Below are 21,840 nucleotides of genomic sequence, written 5' to 3' on the forward strand. Positions count from 1 at the left end.
AAAGACGGCAGGAAGAGGAAGATTGAGTAATATGAGGCAAGTATGAAATGTGGTCACACCTCTGCTGACTATTACACGTGAAGCTTTAAAACAGTCCTGACGTCTCAAAGCACATCAGGACTTTAACAGGCTTAATTTTTCAGTGTGAACACGAACAGAGGAAAAGAGCAGGACTTTCTGTCCTAAACCATAAGAACATAATCTGACTCGTATGTGAGGGTTTGCTGCCCCCTTGAGGACAGAGCAGTGTGAAAATTCAGGAATCAGCATTTTAATCTGCTGTTTAAAATACTGCGTAGTCTGAAGCAAAAAACAAACAAACAGCAAAAACATGCTCACCAGCGTGGAACTCCATAATTAACCTAAAACTGGTCAATGATAGCCCATAATTATTTAAGACAGCTGACTGAAAAGGTAGTCTGTCAGGTCCTTTTTGATCCCTGGGTCATCTGCAGGAATCACACTGTGATCCACATCCAGTTTAGGCCATTCCTCCTCTTCTTGTAGGGAAATTCTGGACTATTTAACCATCCCCACATTTGAGGAAACCTTTCATACTTATGGATGGATCATCTCTGCAAGGTTCTCCTTGGAGGAAACATCTCTCCACTGATTCACATCTGTTGCTTCTCGAATGACAGAAATTCTGTTTGCAGCAAAGATACTAAATGTTCAGTTTTCATTGGAGATGCATTGTATTATATTAGTCCAGAAAAATGATTTGTCCAACCTTATCTGCAACTCTTTTTGCAGAAGCATGTTCACTGGAACTGCAAGAGCTGCAGCAGTGAATTCCAGCCTGGGAATTGTAGTTTTCTTAAGGGGAGCAACCCTAGCTTTTCCCAGGATAAAGTCAACATGTGATGTTATTCTTTTTCAGTTTTAAATATGACACTGTTCCATAACTATCTTGACTTGCATCAGAAGAATGATGAAGTTGTGCCTTATCTGGTCTTCCATAGAAACTCAGTTTAATGCAGCGTTTCACTTTTAAATCAGCTGGAGATCTTCCAGATGATGTAGGGAGACAAGATTCCCAACGGTCCATACAATGAGCTGACCACAGACTAAATGTGCCTTCTGGTTGGTGGATTGTCCTGCACAAAGGTGAACTCATCTGTTTCTATGCACCACTCTAAACCCACTGCTCTCTCACTTGGAAGTTGATCTGTGTCCAAATCCAGATCCTTGATTTTCTTTGCCCTCCTTTCCTGTGGGATTGACATGAGCACTGTGCGACTATTGCTGATCCATTAGTACAAATATCAGTCAGGCTCTCCACCATATGTACTTTTTCTTCTTATGAAGCAATAGATTGTAAACACTCATAAACATAAAAAATATTTTTGACTCTATTCACCACTTCAGCTGGAAACTGTTGTGCATTATCATTTGCAGTTCTCTGCAGAGCATAATTTGGACAGTTTGGTGAAGATACTCCTCCCAAATTAAAAAAAGAAAAGAAAAAAAAAAAAGCACTTTCATCCTATACTCTTGTGCAGGCCTTGTAGTGTCACCATGTTGCCACCACAGGAAAGAGACACTTGACATGTTTCTCTAATATGTAAACTTGGTGAAGCATGGCATCGGTCAGCCATTAGTGCAACAGGCTCTTGTCTAAATCGGATGAGAACTCGTACGATCTGCAGACACAAATTCAGCATATCCTTCCAGCATGTTGTTTACACAAGCGGTGTATTCGTCTTCATAGTGTGTATCCTTTGTAGCCCACCATATCCCAGAATTCATAGCGCGGCTCTGCCAATTCCAGTTTCCAGCAATGGCGGCAGCTATGGAGGTGGTAGACACAGCGGTCGAGGACAACTACATTTTTAAATGTAAGTTAAGACGTTGATTTTTAAGTTAATAAGGCAGTTCAATGGAAGTAATTTTTACAGTCGTTAAACTTATGACATGTACATAGGTCACGTAGACGTACAGTTCTGCTCATTTTTAACATTAAAAGGTTAGTTAATATTACTCAGTGTCACAATATAAACTTAACATATTTTCAGGCAAGAATGTATCTGTGTAAACTTCAAATATATACTCCATTTATCAAGACATCACATAATTGCAAAAGTGCGCTGACGTTTTCAGAGACGTCTGTTACCCACCCGCTCGATAGCTAGCCGGAGCCGGCGAGAACACTGGCTAGTTGTCGGTTTTCCGACCCTGCACTCTTTCGCTACAATTTTAAACGTGATAAATAAGTCACTTAAATAACTTCTAAGTGACTTCACATAATGTCAAGAGATTTATTCTAAAAGACACTTCTTCAGCTAAGAGTCAGAGGGTAGAAACACACGCTGCAGTTTTTACTTGCAAGGGCATTCACAGAGCGCTCACATGAGAGTGGGGGCCCTGTGATGTGCGCTCTCTTCTTGCACTTGTCTCTATTTATATACAAAAGTAATACAACAGTGAATACAGTGGGGCAAAAAAGTATTTAGTCAGCCACCGATTGTGCAAGTTCCCCCACTTAAAATGATGACTAAATACTTTTTTGCCCCACTGTACGTCTGTTCATAGACAGGAATGTTGGTGCGTATGCATGTGCGTGCATGTCATTCTGAAGGATGCAGCCCCTCTTCTTGTTAAGGAGCGCAGAGTGTACAGCTCTCCTCTTCCTGGTTGAAAGTTAGCAGCCATCCAGCTCTTTGTTTTTAGGACATTCTTGCAGTTTAACTAATTGGTGTGTGTTATGTGGCTTGGCTTCATGGATAGATAGAGTTGGGTGCATAGCAGTGAAAATGTATACCATGCCATGTTGTTGCTTTTCTTTAAAACAGTAAGAATAAACTTACGCCTGATAGGTTCGTAGCTTGAACCTATTCGCTGGAACGTTGAAGACAATATAATTACACAGCAAGCAAGACACGAGTAGGCAAAGTTCTTCAAGTTTCTCGTGCACGGGAGAGAACCGGACAGACGCCGTTCCTTCGCTTGACCCCAGTTGCTCTCGTCCATTCTCCCGTAACACTGTTCTTTTATTGAGGTTACATGAATATGCATAGGTTCATTAACATACGACGTCTACATACAAACAAAGAGTACCTTGTGTGTGTGTGTGTGTGTGTGTGTGGGGGGTCAGTGTGACCCCATAAATGACTTCCCTAAACCTGCTGGTCTGGAAGTCCAGCGGTTCATCTAAACAAAAGGCACTTAGCCTAAAACAGACACAGCCACGTTAATCCTACCATAAAACAATAAGACAATGTACGACCTCTCTCGTGCTCCCAGAGTGCTCTCTAATACACTCGAAGTTTGCAGACTATCACTACACAATTGATTATACACCTCTAAGCATATATGGTTAAATATTTCTAAGCATAAATGACAATCAACAATACAAAACCTAACAACGCCCAATATTATCAAGGTATAATGGGGAGTGCCGGTGAAATAACAAACAGGGTTTTCTCACATGCACGTCCAGGCGATCTTATACAATTAGAGTTGATAGGGCAACAGTTACAAAATGTTTCAGTCATTTTGTGTGATAATCATGATTTGAGGAAGTGACGAGTAAGGTGAGCGACCCATGTTGTAGGTGACGTCAGACGCCGGAGAATTGGCGGATTTAAAAAAAAAAAAAAAAAAAAAAAAAAAAAAGCAAATGGTAGCATAGAGTTTAACAAAGGTTTTTCAAGCTTCAGTATTACCAAATATACTAATCGATTGTCATATAACTAACAACATCTGTCCTATCATCTCTAACACCCTGGATGACAACGGGGAGAGTTTAGACGCTCTCCAAGATTACATCGACCGCTGTTTTCAAGATTTAGTAATGAAGAAGGCCCAGAGTACATCCTCCCCGACCAAAATTGAGACGCCGTCATCGAAGAGATATCGCCCGGCAGACTCCCCTGGTACAACATCGCCTGCCGGTGTTCTGACAAAACGTCCTACCCATCAAGCTGCCCTACTTGTTGTTACTGCGCATGCGCACAATTCAAATCGGCTATGTTTCCGGTGTAAATAGTACACGCCTATTATTTCATCCTACCCCGATCTTGTGTCGATCTCGTTGCTTTCGAAAAAGGTTTGTATTATAAGTTTTACTTCTTTATTACAGATGATAATTGTTTACCTTAAGCTGCTCACTCGAAGTCATATTCCAAGTGTTTATTTTGTGCTTTTCAACTTCTGCAAACCTTCTCAATTTATTTTAGTCCTCCTGCAGTTACTGGACACCACGCTCCGTTGTTATGTTGAATAAACGCTCCGTTGTTATGTCGAAGAAAGTACTACTGCACCACATACTTGTTAATTGCGTGATAACGTCGTGTAGTCGTTTTATTTACTGTATGGATTCCGAAGCCATGTTGAAATTGTCCGATTTTCTCCTTAGTTATGGAGAACAAATACGAGGAACTGCTCATGTTTCCGTCTGCTGGGTCCTACCCATCGGAATACGATAAGTCGCAGAGGCAAACCCTTAGGAGATATGCCGCAAAATTCAGGCTGAAGGGTCAGTATTGTAATGTAAATAAACAACCAAATGTAATTATTGGTTAAATACATGTTATAATTAATTTACATTTTTTAAATATAGGCGGAGTGCTCTTGTTTGGAAACAGGAGAGTGATAAAAACAAAAGAAGAAGCCATGGGACTATTCCAAGAGTTTCATTCAAGTCCCATCGGTGGACACACTGGTGTACTCAAGACTCGAACTGCAATTTGTTCCAGATTTTACTGGTATGGCATGTCGGTTGACATTGGGAATTGGGTATGTATTTTTAAAGTTGTTATTTATATATAGTATGTTAATAGTGCACCAATAGAATGCATAGTTATCCTGAAGACACGTACCAGATTTCAGGATGATGTACAGTAATTAACACTGTTTCGCCACTTGATCGAATATTTTTATAGAACATTTGCAATTTTGTTGTTTAATTAATTGTGATTGTTGGATAATATAAAGATCGTTCAATATGTTTAAGGTCCTGGCTTGTGACCAGTGTCAAAAAATGGGAAAACCATTGGCTGCTGTGCAACCACTGCAGTGTATAAAGGTAAATATCAGTAGCATTTTAGTAGAAAATAGTAATGTTATAATGTACATTACATATTAATGTGATTCTTCTATCATTGACAGGTGTCACATGTCTGGGAGCTAATCGGAATAGATCTAACTGGACCTCTTCCAAAAACGTCTAGTGGCTTCCAGTACATTATGACTGCAACAGACTATTTTTCAAAATGGGTTGAGGCTTTTCCATTAAAAAGCAAAAGTGCTGCTGAGGTAGCTCATCAGTTGTGCTCACTCATATATAGACATGGCTGCCCAAAACGAATTTTATCCGACCAAGGAAGAGAATTTGTTAACGAGGTAAGTGTTAAGTTTACTTTTCCATACCTCTTTAGGTAAGTACTTGGCCACAGTGTGCCAAGTAGCTGCCAGGCCAAAGGTTTTGTGTGATTGTTTTTAAAAAACAATTTTCTTTTTTCTTTGAAGCTCAACTCAAGACTTTGCAGCTTAATGAAAATAGAAAGAAGCGTCACAGCAGCATATCACCCTCAGACAAATGGCCTAGACGAAAAGACAAATGACAACATAAAAAGGTATGTTTTATTTGTATGTAACATTTCATTTGCTTTTAAGACACTGTCACTATTGTGTTTTTTTTATGTCCACATGTAGAGCCCTGAGAAAATTAGTCAACAGTCAACAGAATGACTGGGATGTGTATCTGGATGCTACACTGTTTTCTTTGAGGTCCAAGTGTAACACTTCCAGCTCTTCAAGAATCACAGACGCTCAGAAGGGTTGGCTTTTCACAGTTTACTTCTGCAGAAGACATAAAACACATTCAACAGGTGTCTTCTGGTGGTACCGGCAATTGTAGCTCCCTCACAGTGCAAGCGCGCGCTGTGTTAACAGACTTACAATTAACTTTTTAATAAAGAAAAGGTGGAAAATAATAATTTCTCCCATTTTACAGTCTGTCATACTGAGCTTGTATACAAAAGAAATCTTATGACTAATAAAATACATTCCACAATCGTATAAAACAAAATAACAGGATAAACATAAATACCACCGACTAAACATTTCCCTCTAGTGGACAAATTAACAATAGCGCATTACATCTTCACTTGCTTGTGCTTTACAGACAAAATGGCTGTTAACAAGCTCACATACCTGCAGAAGACATAAAACACATTCAACAGGTGTCTTCTGGTGGTACCGGTACGGAAGAGGATTAGGGCCACAGGAAAAAAAAAAAAAAGAATTCTGACTTTAATCTCAGAATTCTGACTTTTTTCTCAGAATTCTGACTTTAATCTCAGAATTCTGAGAATAAAGTCAGAATTCTGACTTTAATCTCAGAATTCTGACTTTATTCTCAGAATTCTGACTTTTTTCTCAGAATTCTGACTTTAATCTCAGAATTCTGACTTTTTTCTCAGAATTCTGACTTTATTCTCAGAATTCTGACTTTTTTCTCAGAATTCTGACTTTTTTCTCAGAATTCTGACTTTTTTCTCAGAATTCTGACTTTTTTCTCAGAATTCTGACTTTAATCTCAGAATTCTGACTTTTTTCTCAGAATTCTGACTTTATTCTCAGAATTCTGAGATTAAAGTCAGAATTCTGACTTTAATCTCAGAATTCTGAGAATAAAGTCAGAATTCTGAGATTAAAGTCAGAATTCTGACTTTAATCTCAGAATTTTGAGGTGGGCACCTGCAGGCTTCCAGCTTCGGTGACAGCGATGTGTCCAGTTTGGCAGGTGGAGAACTAATTCACTAAATATGGTGGATATAAGTGACTTTTTGCGTGGCCGAGGGGTCCCCGAAGATGCTATTTTATTAATGGAAGAGCAGAAGGTGAGTAACAAAAAAGAGAAATAGTTTGGTGTCTCCTATTTTTACAGGAAAACAGTTACGGTACAGTTACGGTTAGCTGTTAGCATGCTTGTTAGCTTATAATGTTATATAGGAATGAACGTGTTTCACAATGTTACAGTATACTAGGTGAATTGACGTTTTAACTGTTGTTGATCGCAGGATCATCCCAGATGGGTTCGTTGCATTTTATTTTATTGTTCTACTATTTCAGAGTTTTTCAAGGCAGTTAAGCGGAGCTGTAAATGGCCTGCATTTGTATAGCGCTTTTCTAGTCCATAGGACCCCAAAGCGCTTTACACTACATTCAGTCATCCACCCATTCACACACACATTCACACACTGGCGATAGCAAGCTACATTGTAGCCACAGCTGCCCTGGGGCGCACTGACAGAGGCGAGGCTGCCGGACACTGGCGCCACCGGGCCCTCTGACCACCACCAGTAGGCAAACACGGGGTTAGTATCTTGCCCAAGGATATTTGGCATGCAACCAGTGTGTTACAGATGCTAGCCGCCTGCCAATATCACTGATATATTTGATGTGTACAAGTAAGTTACACTTAGTACAGCGGAGGAGAGAAGCTGTAATGAATGTTTATGCGGATATTTCACTCAGAAAAATGGGTGGCGTTCATACACAGCCACCGACACAGCCCCGGTTGTTGTTCTGACGGTGGCCGACTGACGATCCCCTCACAACATGTTAGCTAACACAAACTAATGTAGTGCATGTAACTGTGTATACGTTAGTGGTACAGTGTCGGAAGAAATGAGCAAACTGTTTATAATGTCAGAATGACATCATCTTTCTCCTATATATAAAAGTGCTGGCTGAGGAGCGCTGCCGGGTTGAACTTTGACCTCGGAGTGACGTGACGTTTGTTCGCACAACCAATAGAAGTGCAGAAAGTCGCAAATCAGGCATATTGTTCGCATAAACACAAAAATAAATAACGAAATAATCCCGATATTGTGCCAAAGACTGATTTACAATGTTACTTTGTGTTCTATGTGTAATACCTTTGCTTAAATGACTAAATGGACTGTGTATTTATGACTCTGCGTTATAGTCTTACATACATAAGTAACATTCATATGTACAGATAAAAATGTACAGAGCTATGTACACAAGCGTGTACACAAAAGTCTACTGCTGATCGAGCTGCTCAGTGGTCGTACAGTCTCATGCAGAGAGCGTGGAGGTGTTGTCCATGGTGGATGTTAGCTTAGACAACATCCTCTCCTCCCCAGTCTGCTCAGTGGACTTTAGCAGACCGCTAAAGCTGGCCCTCCCGACCAGTTTGTTAAGTTTCCCCCTGTCCCTCTCTGCCATTCCACCACTCCAGCAGACCACAACATAAAAGACAGCAGACGCCACCACAGTGTCGTAGAACATCCTTAGAAGACGTACTACCTACATCATAACCAATCAAGTCCCGCTTTTTTTTTTAAATACAGAAGAGGATTTATTATTTACTGAAAGGCTATGCCTTAGTTTGCTTCTTTCATTATTGTGTTTCGCCCTGCATAAAATAGATAGCTTTTCTGATAACTACAGTCAATACTCTCCTACTGGCATTAGCGGTGACCTAAGAGGCTTAACTGTAATATTGCTTTGCAGTGTAAATGTTGCAGAAAATGACTGTCTTTTCTTTCTTCCTGTGTGCAGATTGACTGTGACGTCATAGCGCTGATGGATGACGCAACTTTGGCAAACTACATTCCCTCGTACGGAGACCGAATTGCCGTCTTCAATTTCTGCAAAAGCAAGCAACCACTGTCAAAAAGAAAACTAGGACTTCTGCAAAAACTTCGTGAGAAAATGAAAACCAGAAAAGAAAGTCCAAAGGAGAACACTTCACATACAGATGCAGGAATAAGACAGACAAAGAAGCAAAAAGCAACACGCAATGTTGAGATAGGATGGATACATTGTGATGGAAAAATAGCCAAACAGGTGAGAGCGAAGCAGGGAGGTGGCACTAGAAAAATTCAAATGGCCACTGATGCTGGATTAAAAGATATTCTTCAGGAAGGAAAGAAACTTTTTTTTCCTAATGGCATATCTCCTAAGGGATGTGAAACAGATTTTGAGTTTGAGGTTTGGGACTTTAAACAGAACCACCTTACTGATGATACCTGCCAGTCTATTGGCAATATGTATGAGGCAGCGAGACTGACAATGTTACGCTTCTACATTGCAACAAAACCAAAAGATCCTGAAGAAGATGCCAGCGAGACATCTGAAGTGGTGTTTGTCTCAGAAAGCAGTGGCAGTGATATTAATCCATTGCAAGTGGGGGAAGTCAGGGGTAATTTTGATGAAGTCATCGCTGGTTCAGAAATTTTAGATGATCCAGAAATTACTTTTGGTCCAATTTTTGATGCTGAAGAAGATACAGAAGACACATTAGTCTATGAGGGTTTTCTTGTACCCCTCAGTCCACCTAATTCAGAGAACATAATAACAATCACCATACGTCATACTGACACTTTACATGACATGATTACTGCTTTCTCTGATGAGGAGATTTTGACCAAAACACTGAATGTGAAGCGCATACTTCCAGACAACACAGAAGAACCAGGCACTGGATCAGGAATACTAAGAGATGTACTCACATGCTTCTGGCATGAATTTTATGAGCGATGCACCCTAGGTGCAACCATTAAAGTGCCATTCATTCGCCATGATTTTCCTGCTGAAAAATGGAAGGCAGTTGGGCGAATACTCCTGAAAGGTTACCAAGAATGTCAGTATTTTCCAAATAAACTTGCAATCCCTTTTATGGAACAAGTGCTTTTCAGTGGTGTTTACAGTGATCTTAAAGCACACTTTCTACAGTTTGTCAGCAGCCAAGAATGTGATGTTTTGATGGAAGCAGTAAAAGATTTCTCTGCAGTTGACTTGGATGATCTTGTGGAAATTCTTGACAGTTATGGCTGTAGAAAAAGAATCACTGCTGAGACTCTACCTACAATCCTTGATGAAATAGCACACAAAGAGCTTGTCCAAAAACCAATGTTTGTTATTGACTGCTGGCGGGAGATCATCGACCCCCATATCTCCCTCAGTCCGGAGGGACTGACCAAGTTATTCTCTGAACTGCAACCAACTTCAAAAAAAGTGTGCCAGCTGCTGAAATTTGCTGTGGATTTGACTCCACAACAAAAAGAAGTGAAAAATCATCTCAAAAGATTCATCAGAGAGCTGGATAACATTAAACTTCAGAAATTTATGCGTTTCTGCACCGGATCTGACCTTATAGTAACAAACAGTATTTATGTGGAATTTCAAGATATGACAGAGTTTACAAGAAGACCAGTCGGACGCACGTGTGGGAATGTTCTGCAGCTAGCTAACAGCTATGAAAACTTCCCAGATTTTCGTTCTGAATTTAATGCAGTTCTTGAAAGTAATGCCTGGGTGATGGACATTGTTTAGACTCTCACAGCAATGCGCTACATTTGAACTGCTCATGCACACTAGAGCATAACTGTAAAGAGATGTTAGGAATATGTATTTTTATGTATTTTGAACTTATACAGTATACTTTTTTTAATTAGAGAGAAGTTTCTCATCTCTGTTAGAAGTCTAGTTTTGGCTAATATTTCATTTTCTTTTATCATTTTGAGTTTTACATAATACAGTCACAAAACAAAACGAACAGGTACACTGTTTACTACCATATCCAGAGCTGTCTTCACCAAATCCAAGCTTTCCAGCTGTAAGACAGAAACCTTCAGCAAAAGCATGAAGAAAGATTACTTAAGATCTATAAACTATAATTAAACTGCTCTTAAACGTTCTTTAATGCACCATGTGTGGTGTGAGAGCTCAGCACAGTCAAATACTTTTGTAAGTAATTAGTAGAAAGACTAATTCATTCAGATGGTATTTTCTTATTAGGTCAGGGCTAAAACTGAACATAGTTATAACGCAAAAGTAATGCTGTTATGCAACACTGTATTGTAAAAGGAATAAGTACAATTTTATACTTTAGCATTTGTCATGTCTGAAAACATTTTGCTTTACAGTATATGCAATTTTTAGTTAAGGTAGGTTAAGGTATCAAAGTTTGGCATTTGTTGTTGATTACAAAGGTTCCATATAAAGTTGGTGAAAATATTTTTTTAAATTCCAGTATTTTCTTAATGTCATATTGTTTCTAAGCATACCTGTTATTCATCCATCAAATTGATTCAAGCTGCTTAAAGGATTCAGTCTGTTTTGAAGATGGTTATTGATTACTGAGATCATAAATAAACACTGTACACTTCAGTGCAGTGGTCAAGTACTGTGATTATTCAGGCATCCTTTTGTAATGCCAAATTGTCATGTTCTCAGATATAGTATTAATCTTAACACCTGAAAAAATGTCTTGTTACTGCCAGAAATTATGCATTTTTATTTGTATGCATGTATGTTCTCAGTCATTCACACTTGTTTTTATTTCTATACCATAGATGACACTGAAGGAATATGTGATACCACAATAGCCAGTGTTCATGGTCTTTACAGTAAGTCACTGATGTATACTGATGCATAACAAGACTATATGAGATCTATAAGTTTGTTTTAAAAGTTGAGTCATTCTTGTTACAGGGCAGCTTATACGGTTATGAGTTTTAGCCATGTTATTGGCATTGGAAAGAACAGGTTTCTTGTAAACTTTTTCCAATAAAATGTTACTGTACACAGTACATTTGTATTGTTGTTTTGAATATGTTCATCAAACTCCATATCTATTTGAACATGCCAGAATTCAAGAGACTGCCACACATGAGCTCAGTAACATGGAAGAATACCATTTATTTTTAATTTCAAATATTTCATAAAGATACACAAATATAAATGTAAAACATGTTGCACTTAATGGGACAATAACTTGGTTCCACTTGCAGGAACTGTTTTGTTGCATTGTTGCTGGGATACTACAAATAAAAGTCAAAATATTTTTGGTATGTTTCTTATAATTTTAGGATTCATATCATGAAGGAGCCTTGTATACAACAGCTAACACTGAATCAGTATAGCAATGATTCGTGGTCATTTTACATGAAAAACCAGCTAAAATATCTTACAACTAACAGAAGTGAAATACATTAATAATTAAGTGATGGATCTTCATATGGGTAAATGATTATAATAGCTTTGCTTTAATATAATTGCACTAAAAGCTCCCCAAAAGGCATAACGACTTTAAATATTAACAATGATACGTTTATAGAAACATGCTGTTGTCAAGACCTAGAATTGTTAATGCTACTATGGTTTGCTGAAACATACCACAGATAACCCGGGCACTTAGCATATCATATGCTGGTGCCTGGGTTTCCAGCCATGAATATTAAGAGTAAAGGTTGATACAGAAAACAATGAGCAGGGAGCTGGTCAGTTTATATTTTATATACTATGCACATGTCTGGCAACAAAACACAGAAATTTATATTGCAATTTACTGGTAGGCAGGTTTACACCACTTATGATTCAATCAAAAATATAACATTTGTAAATGCAGTTTAATGTATGGCCTTTTAAAAGGATTGACATGTGTTTCATAACTGATTGATAATATCACAATATTCAGCTTTTTCAAGTAATATATAAACATTTCTGTTTAATGGTAGTGTGAATGTAGAAAAACATTTTTCATTTAATGCAGTGCAGAAATACCTGCATAAAAGGTACCTGTAAGACATGGCACCTACTATCAAATCATGTTATCAAGATAAAGAGAAATATTTTGTATTTATTTGTACATTTACACACTGAAGTTCCTTAAATACTTTGCAGTATTTCTTCTCTTAACCTAATGTACAGATCCGCAGCACCAAGTGGATCTCCTGGGGCATCCCATTCATTTTCTACCATAAGCAGACAACACAGTTCAAAGACTGTTTCATCACAGGGGTGTTGACCTTTTGGGCTACACTCTTCCATACACAAAGTGATATCCTCCATAGAAATAGGCTTCAGTCTATCCTCAGCACTGTGCAGCTCTGGAAATGAGTACATTACTACTGGTCGACCCGATGCTGCACTACCACTTGGCCGGATTTTGTGCGAGTTCCATGTGTTCACAACTTCATCAAGTTTATCCTACATGAAAAACAACACAATATAAGTACCGGTATATGAAACAGACCATGTACCAGTAGATTTAGCCAAAGTTGAGGCTTATTAACTCATTAATCAACAGACATAGAAACTGACCTCTAATTAATGTAAAACCAAGCAGCAACAACAAAAGAGCACTTTCACTAAACAGCACATGGACACAGAATGGTGCTGCATGATTCTGCTGTTGAATAGATAGCCCAACACTTTATACTCAGTGTGCAATGATTCTACAATAAATTTTCAATAGAGAATTAACCAAATGATAGGATTGCTTTCTGAAACCGTGCCCAAAGGACCACTAGGTAACAGACTCCATAGTAATTTAAACCATGTGGCAATAAAAAAAAAAAAATGCTCCATGCACCTGCGCTGAGAAAGGTGCAGTTACTTCCACTGATAACATGAATACAATTCCATCAAAGTATTAAAATGGAATCCCAAAAAGTTGATTCTGTTCATCTGGATGTAGCGTTTTCAGTGTGAGAAATGTTCTGTCAAAAAACATTCCTTACCTGGCTGATTGAGCATGCATCAAGACATATTAAAATGGAAATAAAATTCATATTTAATTTAAAGAAAAAAAATGTTCTAACCATATTTATATTTTCTATTTATGCAGCTAAGACATTACATAGCATGAGCACATGCTTTTACCTGAATAAGATTGAGAAAGCAGAACTGGATAAGACTTTTGTCCAAAAAATCCCCTGTGAAGTGGCCATCATCCTGAAAAGTTTGAAATAAGTTCATCCAAAATTGTGCACTCTGTTTGCGTAGGGTAGCCCACCATCCTTCTATACGTTGGTTGGCCGTACTTCTTCCGTAAAGGAAACTTTTCTCACCTGCAAAACTGTCTGTGTGGTTTCTCCGTAAAAACATCTGCATTTGTTCGACACAACCATTTTCGGTACCTCGGTCAGCACGTAACCTTTCTGGACATCCGCTGATGCATGAAACTGTTTTCAGAAAATAACTTGCAATCAATTTAGGGTCACTGTTTGTAGTATAAGCCTCCATCCATAAAACATAGCGGCTAAAACCATCTATGCAGCCACTGATAGCAATACCATATGGTTTCAACTTGTCATAGCCATCCATGTGCCAGAGAGCATTTGGCCCTCTGCAGCTGTACTGTCGTCTTCTCAACCGTCGAGCTCGTCTCAGTTCCACACCTTGAGGGTCAAGCAATTTGATTATGCATCTTACAGTATCTTGTGACACCACAAATCCATGTTGAATTGCACGTAGATGTAGCCAACGATAACCTTGCATCTGTCCATTTGTCATGATCTCTTGTTGGACAAAGGCTAGCACTTCCTCCAAGTTTGATTGATTCTTCCTTCTAAAAAGCCCAAGTCTTTTACAAATTCTCTTTAGAGTTCGAACACTTATAATTGTCTGATGACTATGTGCTAAAATTGAAAGTATTTCTTTGTTACTGAAAGAAAGTCTGAAATACAGTCTTATTAAGTCATCCAAATCTGACATGTCAGCCACTGTTTCTCTCACTTTGAGAGGTGAACTTTTTGCAGAAGTCCTAGTTTTCTTTTTGACAGTGGTTGCTTGCTTTTGCAGAAAATGAAGACGGCAATTCGGTCTCCGTACGAGGGAATGTAGTTTGCCAAAGTTGCGTCATCCATCAGCGCTATGACGTCACAGTCAATCTGCACACAGGAAGAAAGAAAAGACAGTCATTTTCTGCAACATTTACACTGCAAAGCAATATTACAGTTAAGCCTCTTAGGTCACCGCTAATGCCAGTAGGAGAGTATTGACTGTAGTTATCAGAAAAGCTATCTATTTTATGCAGGGCGAAACACAATAATGAAAGAAGCAAACTAAGGCATAGCCTTTCAGTAAATAATAAATCCTCTTCTGTATTTAAAAAAAAAAGCGGGACTTGATTGGTTATGATGTAGGTAGTACGTCTTCTAAGGATGTTCTACGACACTGTGGTGGCGTCTGCTGTCTTTTATGTTGTGGTCTGCTGGAGTGGTGGAATGGCAGAGAGGGACAGGGGGAAACTTAACAAACTGGTCGGGAGGGCCAGCTTTAGCGGTCTGCTAAAGTCCACTGAGCAGACTGGGGAGGAGAGGATGTTGTCTAAGCTAACATCCACCATGGACAACACCTCCACGCTCTCTGCATGAGACTGTACGACCACTGAGCAGCTCGATCAGCAGTAGACTTTTGTGTACACGCTTGTGTACATAGCTCTGTACATTTTTATCTGTACATATGAATGTTACTTATGTATGTAAGACTATAACGCAGAGTCATAAATACACAGTCCATTTAGTCATTTAAGCAAAGGTATTACACATAGAACACAAAGTAACATTGTAAATCAGTCTTTGGCACAATATCGGGATTATTTCGTTATTTATTTTTGTGTTTATGCGAACAATATGCCTGATTTGCGACTTTCTGCACTTCTATTGGTTGTGCGAACAAACGTCACGTCACTCCGAGGTCAAAGTTCAACCCGGCAGCGCTCCTCAGCCAGCACTTTTATATATAGGAGAAAGATGATGTCATTCTGACATTATAAACAGTTTGCTCATTTCTTCCGACACTGTACCACTAACGTATACACAGTTACATGCACTACATTAGTTTGTGTTAGCTAACATGTTGTGAGGGGATCGTCAGTCGGCCACCGTCAGAACAACAACCGGGGCTGTGTCGGTGGCTGTGTATGAACGCCACCCATTTTTCTGAGTGAAATATCCGCATAAACATTCATTACAGCTTCTCTCCTCCGCTGTACTAAGTGTAACTTACTTGTACACATCAAATATATCAGTGATATTGGCAGGCGGCTAGCATCTGTAACACACTGGTTGCATGCCAAATATCCTTGGGCAAGATACTAACCCCGTGTTTGCCTACTGGTGGTGGTCAGAGGGCCCGGTGGCGCCAGTGTCCGGCAGCCTCGCCTCTGTCAGTGCGCCCCAGGGCAGCTGTGGCTACAATGTAGCTTGCTATCGCCAGTGTGTGAATGTGTGTGTGAATGGGTGGATGACTGAATGTAGTGTAAAGCGCTTTGGGGTCCTATGGACTAGAAAAGCGCTATACAAATGCAGGCCATTTACAGCTCCGCTTAACTGCCTTTAAAAACTCTGAAATAGTAGAACAATAAAATAAAATGCAACGAACCCATCTGGGATGATCCTGCGATCAACAACAGTTAAAACGTCAATTCACCTAGTATACTGTAACATTGTGAAACACGTTCATTCCTATATAACATTATAAGCTAACAAGCATGCTAACAGCTAACCGTAACTGTACCGTAACTGTTTTCCTGTAAAAATAGGAGACACCAAACTATTTCTCTTTTTTGTTACTCACCTTCTGCTCTTCCATTAATAAAATAGCATCTTCGGGGACCCCTCGGCCACGCAAAAAGTCACTTATATCCACCATATTTAGTGAATTAGTTCTCCACCTGCCAAACTGGACACATCGCTGTCACCGAAGCTGGAAGCCTGCAGGTGCCCACCTCAAAATTCTGAGATTAAAGTCAGAATTCTGACTTTAATCTCAGAATTCTGAGAATAAAGTCAGAATTCTGAGAAAAAAGTCAGAATTCTGAGATTAAAGTCAGAATTCTGACTTTAATCTCAGAATTCTGAGAATAAAGTCAGAATTCTGAGAAAAAAGTCAGAATTCTGAGATTAAAGTCAGAATTCTGAGATTAAAGTCAGAATTCTGAGAAAAAAGTCAGAATTCTGAGAAAAAAGTCAGAATTCTGAGAATAAAGTCAGAATTCTGAGATTAAAGTCAGAATTCTTTTTTTTTTTTTTCCTGTGGCCCTAATCCTCTTCCGTATACCGGCAATTGTAGCTCCTACAATGTAAAGCAACATCACAAAAAGCACAGAAAAACGGTAAATCCAAACACATTTCCTGCTATGCGCAGCAACCACTAGGGGGCTGACAAAGACTAACTGCCAAAGAGCATAAATACGACAGAAACACTATTTAACAGCAACCCGCCTTTGTTTCAGTTACACAGAAACTTTCTAATATCAATATGAACCTATATACATCGACATGTACAACTTATGTAACAACATTCACACCAGAAACCATAAAAATGCCAGAGCCTTTCATTACAGGACTTACCCTCACAGTGCAAGCGCGCGCTGTGAGGAGCGGAAGCCTTAGCAGCTTCTAAACGTTAGGGTGAGATCCGGTTTCTGGGTTTTCAAAATAAAATACAATTAAAAAAATGATAAAATTCACACTTAAAATGATAAGAACAGGTAAGTGCATGTTTTTCATATGTATTATTAACTCTGTTACACAAGGTCCACACCACAACCAAATACACACCATTCCGTTTAATGTATGGGAGAGAAGCTACATATCCTTCTGAAGTTCCTGTTGAAGTCCCAGTAAGTGTTATTAAGGAATTCTATTTATGCAACAACTATGATAATGCATAAATTAAATGTGTACAGCACTCAAGCAGTTACTTCAGAACTTGTTGCTGCTGGTGTATAAACTCTGACTTTTCAAAACAGGTCATTGATGCATACCTGCACCGTGTCATTGAGAGACGAAAGGTAAGTAAGAAATGTTCTTTGCCCACTTATATTGAAATACAAAAAAATGTATTTACTGTTCTGTAACATTTTTGTATACTTCTACAGAATGCTGTACACCTGCTCTGTTCAGTAGTTGCAAGCTCATTGTTTTCTGGGCAGTTCAGATGCCTCACCAAGGTAAGTTGAAAGTTAAGAAGTGGTCCAAAAAGTTGACTCATTTCTATTTCTGAGGACAGAGTTCAGTTCCTTTAAAAAAAATACTATATTTGAAAACACCCTGAGATGCATGGTACCTAAGTTAATCGAAATTACTCTGCACTTCTAATCCCACAGATGAAGTTCCCAGTTGAAGACATGTGGTTGTGCCCTGTGAACTTTGGTACGCACTGGATTCTTGTGGTATGTGTTCATTTAGTTATTAATTTGTTGTGAAACAGTTTCTTGCTCAAAGTGTTATTCTTAAATAGGTTTACAGTGGCAAAACCTATAGTAATTTTTCAAAGGAGCTTGCAAAGAGCTTGCAAAGAAAAGCGTCTGGACTTCTTTAAGTTAACTTAAAGAAGTCCAGACGCTTTTCTTTGCAAGCTCCTTTGACTACGATGACCTGGATGACTGAGAACCTTCACAGACATATAGTAATTTTTAATTTATTAACTTTTTCTTTAGATTGTCAACATTTCTGCACAGAGAATACTGCTCATAGACCCCATGGGGAATGAAGGTGTTTATGACAGGAAAATTCTGCGCAACTGGAGGTATGCATGATACTGAGGTATTATTCTTAGATAAAACATTTCTTGTTTCATTACAAACATATTTGTTCAACTAGGAATTTTCTGAGGATGAGAGGGCATGAAGACACCATGGAGTGGCAGTTACAGACTATGCAACACAACAAGCAACAGGATTCCAGCAGTTGCGGAGTTTTGCTGTTAAAGGTAACCCTTATTCAAATGATTCCATTTATTGTTAGCTACAATTAGGACTTTACATTATAATAATGAGAAATCTCACAGTTTGCAGAACACTACCTTGCTTTTGGAGAGGTCAGTGAAGTATTAACCACTACAGAAGCAGTTGTACTGGAGCGAATGCAGATAGCTTGCACCCTACTTGAACATCGAGGTAAGTCCAGTAAAGTCCTTATCACGTTAGAGTGTGTACTTCCAATTTAAATACTGCTTTTCAAACACTTTCAGATAAGACCCTTCTTTAAGTCTAATTAAAAAAATTCAAGGGACTAATTTGCCATGAAGTATTTGTGGAACAAATTTACTATTATTTTTTAATTAATCAATAAATAATGTTTGATTAAAACCTAAAAATGAATGTGTTTCAGGGAACGCTGAGGATTACTGCATTGTTTGCTCTATGTTAGATGCTGACGCTGACCGCAGCATGATTGAAATGGTAAAACAAAACCAAACAAAAGAAACACAAGTCTTAGTATCATTACTTGCTAATCATGTTTAAAATGTTGACTAATAGTATTCACCAAACATAATGAGCTATTTATTTTTTCCTTTCCAGGTGCAGTGTGAATCTTGCCAAAGATGGGCACATTTTGCATGTGCAAAATATAAAGAAAGCAACCAAGAATATAAATGCAAAAAATGTAAGGAAAACACATAACAACTTCTAATAAAAACAGCTGTCTTTCCCCCTCCATGTCTCTTTGCATTCTTTGTCAACATTAGATGATTGTGTGCAGGAAGCATGTTTTAATAGTGTGATTTGGCCATCTGAACATCCTACCTATACGACGGAGACATTAACTACGTAAGGTAGCATATTCTGATAAGGTAGCACGGATTGATAGACAAGACCATAAATCTACGCTACGGTAGGATGTTTTGACAAGGTAGGACGTTTTGTCAGAACACCGGCAAAGACATCGCAGACATCCTGGAGTCAATCGACAAGCGATTGTCCAGTTTCGATGCGAGGCTGTCCCTGGTGGAGATTTTACACCGGGAATTTAAATCTCTGAGAGAATCCCTGGAATTCAGCCAGCAGAAGGTGGAAACGCTTGCTGCTGAAAATGCCACGCTACGGGAGTCGGTCAAATCTCTCACCGATAACGTGACCCAGCTAAACATTGAAAATAAAAAAATAAAAGAGTCCGTTATCGATCTACAAGCCCGTAGCATGAGAGATAATCTTGTGTTTTCTGGTATTCCAGAATCTGCCGGAGAGGACGCAGAGGCAACGGTGAAAAGCTTCATCAAAATCCACCTGAAGCTGCCGGAGGACACCGTAAAGAACATCGACTTCGATAGAGTACATCGCTTGGGGGGCGTGAGGTCGCGGACCGGGAGACCACGACCTATTGTGGCCAAATTTGGGCAATTCAAACAGAAGGAACAGGTGAAGAGTCACGGCAGAGAGCTGAAAGGAACGGACTTCAGCGTGAACGACCAGTTCCCCAAAGAGATCCTGGAACGACGCAAGGTCCTGTTCCCAGTTCGACGTAGCTTCATCCAGAAAGGCTCCCGTGCTGTCATCGCTGTGGACCGGCTCTACGTGGACGGACAGCTCTACCGCGACCCCGGCACCACACCGTGGTTATACTGACTGCACTCCAGATAAGAACCCGCTACACTCTTTTCTTATTCATTCACACTTTCTCTTTTAACATGGGTTTAACCTAGTAATATCAATATGATGTCATAGCAGATATAACACCGTGGTTTCTTTCTTTCTCTTGTCTTTCACTGCTGTGGTCACCTACTTCCCCACTCACCTACAAACAACACCCTCTATTTCTCCATATTTTCACACCACGATCACGCAAACACATCCGCTCAACGGCAGCACATTCACAACAGCCTCACAGCACGCACAGACTTGCAGGACACATAAGCAAGCCACGCTTGTTCATATTAGTGAATATTCACACACATAGTCAGACTTATGGAGCCTCTCACCACACTTCTTTTTCTCTTTCTATTTACAAACAAGGGATGTTTCCATATTCTCTCCACCCGTCTAAACAAAACACCCAGCATACATCATTAAACATACACACACAATTATGGGCATGCTGAGGTTTGTCACATGGAATGTAAATGGAGCTGGCACCAGAGGAAAGAGGTTAAAGATATTTAACCAGCTTAAAAAAACTACAGGCAGATGTTGTTTTATTACAAGAAACTCACAGACCTGTCACAGGTTTAAACGAACTTAAAACACCTGAGTTTCCTAACGTGTTTGCAGCCTGTTATAATTCTAAACAACGGGGAGTAGCAATTTTAATACATAAAAATGTTAATTTTACAGTACTCGATACAGTTATAGATCCAGAGGGTAGATTTCTAATTATTAAACTATCAATACTGAACAAAAAACTATGTATTGTAAGTATAAATGGTCCAAATGTTGATGAACCCTCATTCTTCCACGGATTTTTTAGTGCACTCTCTGAACACCTCGATTGCGCACTCATTCTTCGCGGTGACCTCAACCTTGGACTAAATGAAGAAATGGATAGGCTCAACACAACAGGAACTCAGCGTAATTGGCAGTCCACAAATATAATCAAACAGTATATGAGCGACTTTGGTCTTTGCGATGCATGGCGCTCCCTTCACCCCACCAGTAAGGAATATACTTTTTTCTCGCATGTTCATCACTCTTACTCTCGTCTAGATTATTTTTTGGTCAGCAGCTCACTGCTGAGTGACATTTCAGACACTGAGATTCATCCTATAGCTGTCAGTGATCATGCTCCTGTATCTTTAAAACTAATGCACAAGAATAATACTACGCCAAGAAAAAACTGGAGATTTAATACATCACTGCTTAAAGATGAAGACTTTATTAAATATTTTAAAAAGGAATGGACTTCATATTTAGACTTTAATGACACTCCCGGAATATCTGCTTCTGTTCTATGGGAAGCAGGGAAAGCTGTAATGAGAGGTAAAATAATTTCTTTCTCATCACACAAAAAGAAAGAAGAAAACAAAAGTATTCAGGAATTAGGAAAAAAACATCAAATCACTAGAAGAAGCCTACGCGTGCAACCAAGATCAGGAAACATTGAACAAAATATGCAAGACAAAACTAGAATAAATGAAACTATTAATAAAAAAACACAATTCCTTATACAAAGACTTCGCTTGCAGAATTTTGAACACAGTAACAAATCAGGTCGATTTCTAGCTAACCAGTTAAAAATAAATAAAGAAAAAAACAACTATATGTGCTGCTAAAGATTTATCGGGGAACACAATATATGATCCTGGAAGAATAAACAACATTTTTAGGGATTTCTATGAAACTTTATACTCACC

The 21,840-nt window shown here is 39.0% G+C and overlaps 1 protein-coding gene across 1 annotated transcript; it reads left to right on the forward strand.

Moving 5' to 3' along the window:
* Positions 1 to 6,770: 6,770 nt before the first annotated feature.
* LOC146634754 (uncharacterized) lies at positions 6,771 to 10,311 on the forward strand. The gene is made up of 2 exons (XM_085379180.1): positions 6,771 to 6,845; positions 8,536 to 10,311. Exons 1-2 carry the CDS (start codon positions 6,771 to 6,773, stop codon positions 10,309 to 10,311), a joined length of 1,851 nt encoding a protein of 616 aa, XP_085235306.1.
* The last annotated feature ends 11,529 nt before the right edge of the window (positions 10,312 to 21,840 follow it).

This window comes from Diplotaxodon limnothrissa, linkage group LG3, assembly GCF_057381915.1.
Source record: "Diplotaxodon limnothrissa isolate DT_005_m linkage group LG3, D_limnothrissa_male_GT1.1, whole genome shotgun sequence".
Taxonomy (NCBI): Eukaryota; Metazoa; Chordata; class Actinopteri; order Cichliformes; family Cichlidae; genus Diplotaxodon; species Diplotaxodon limnothrissa.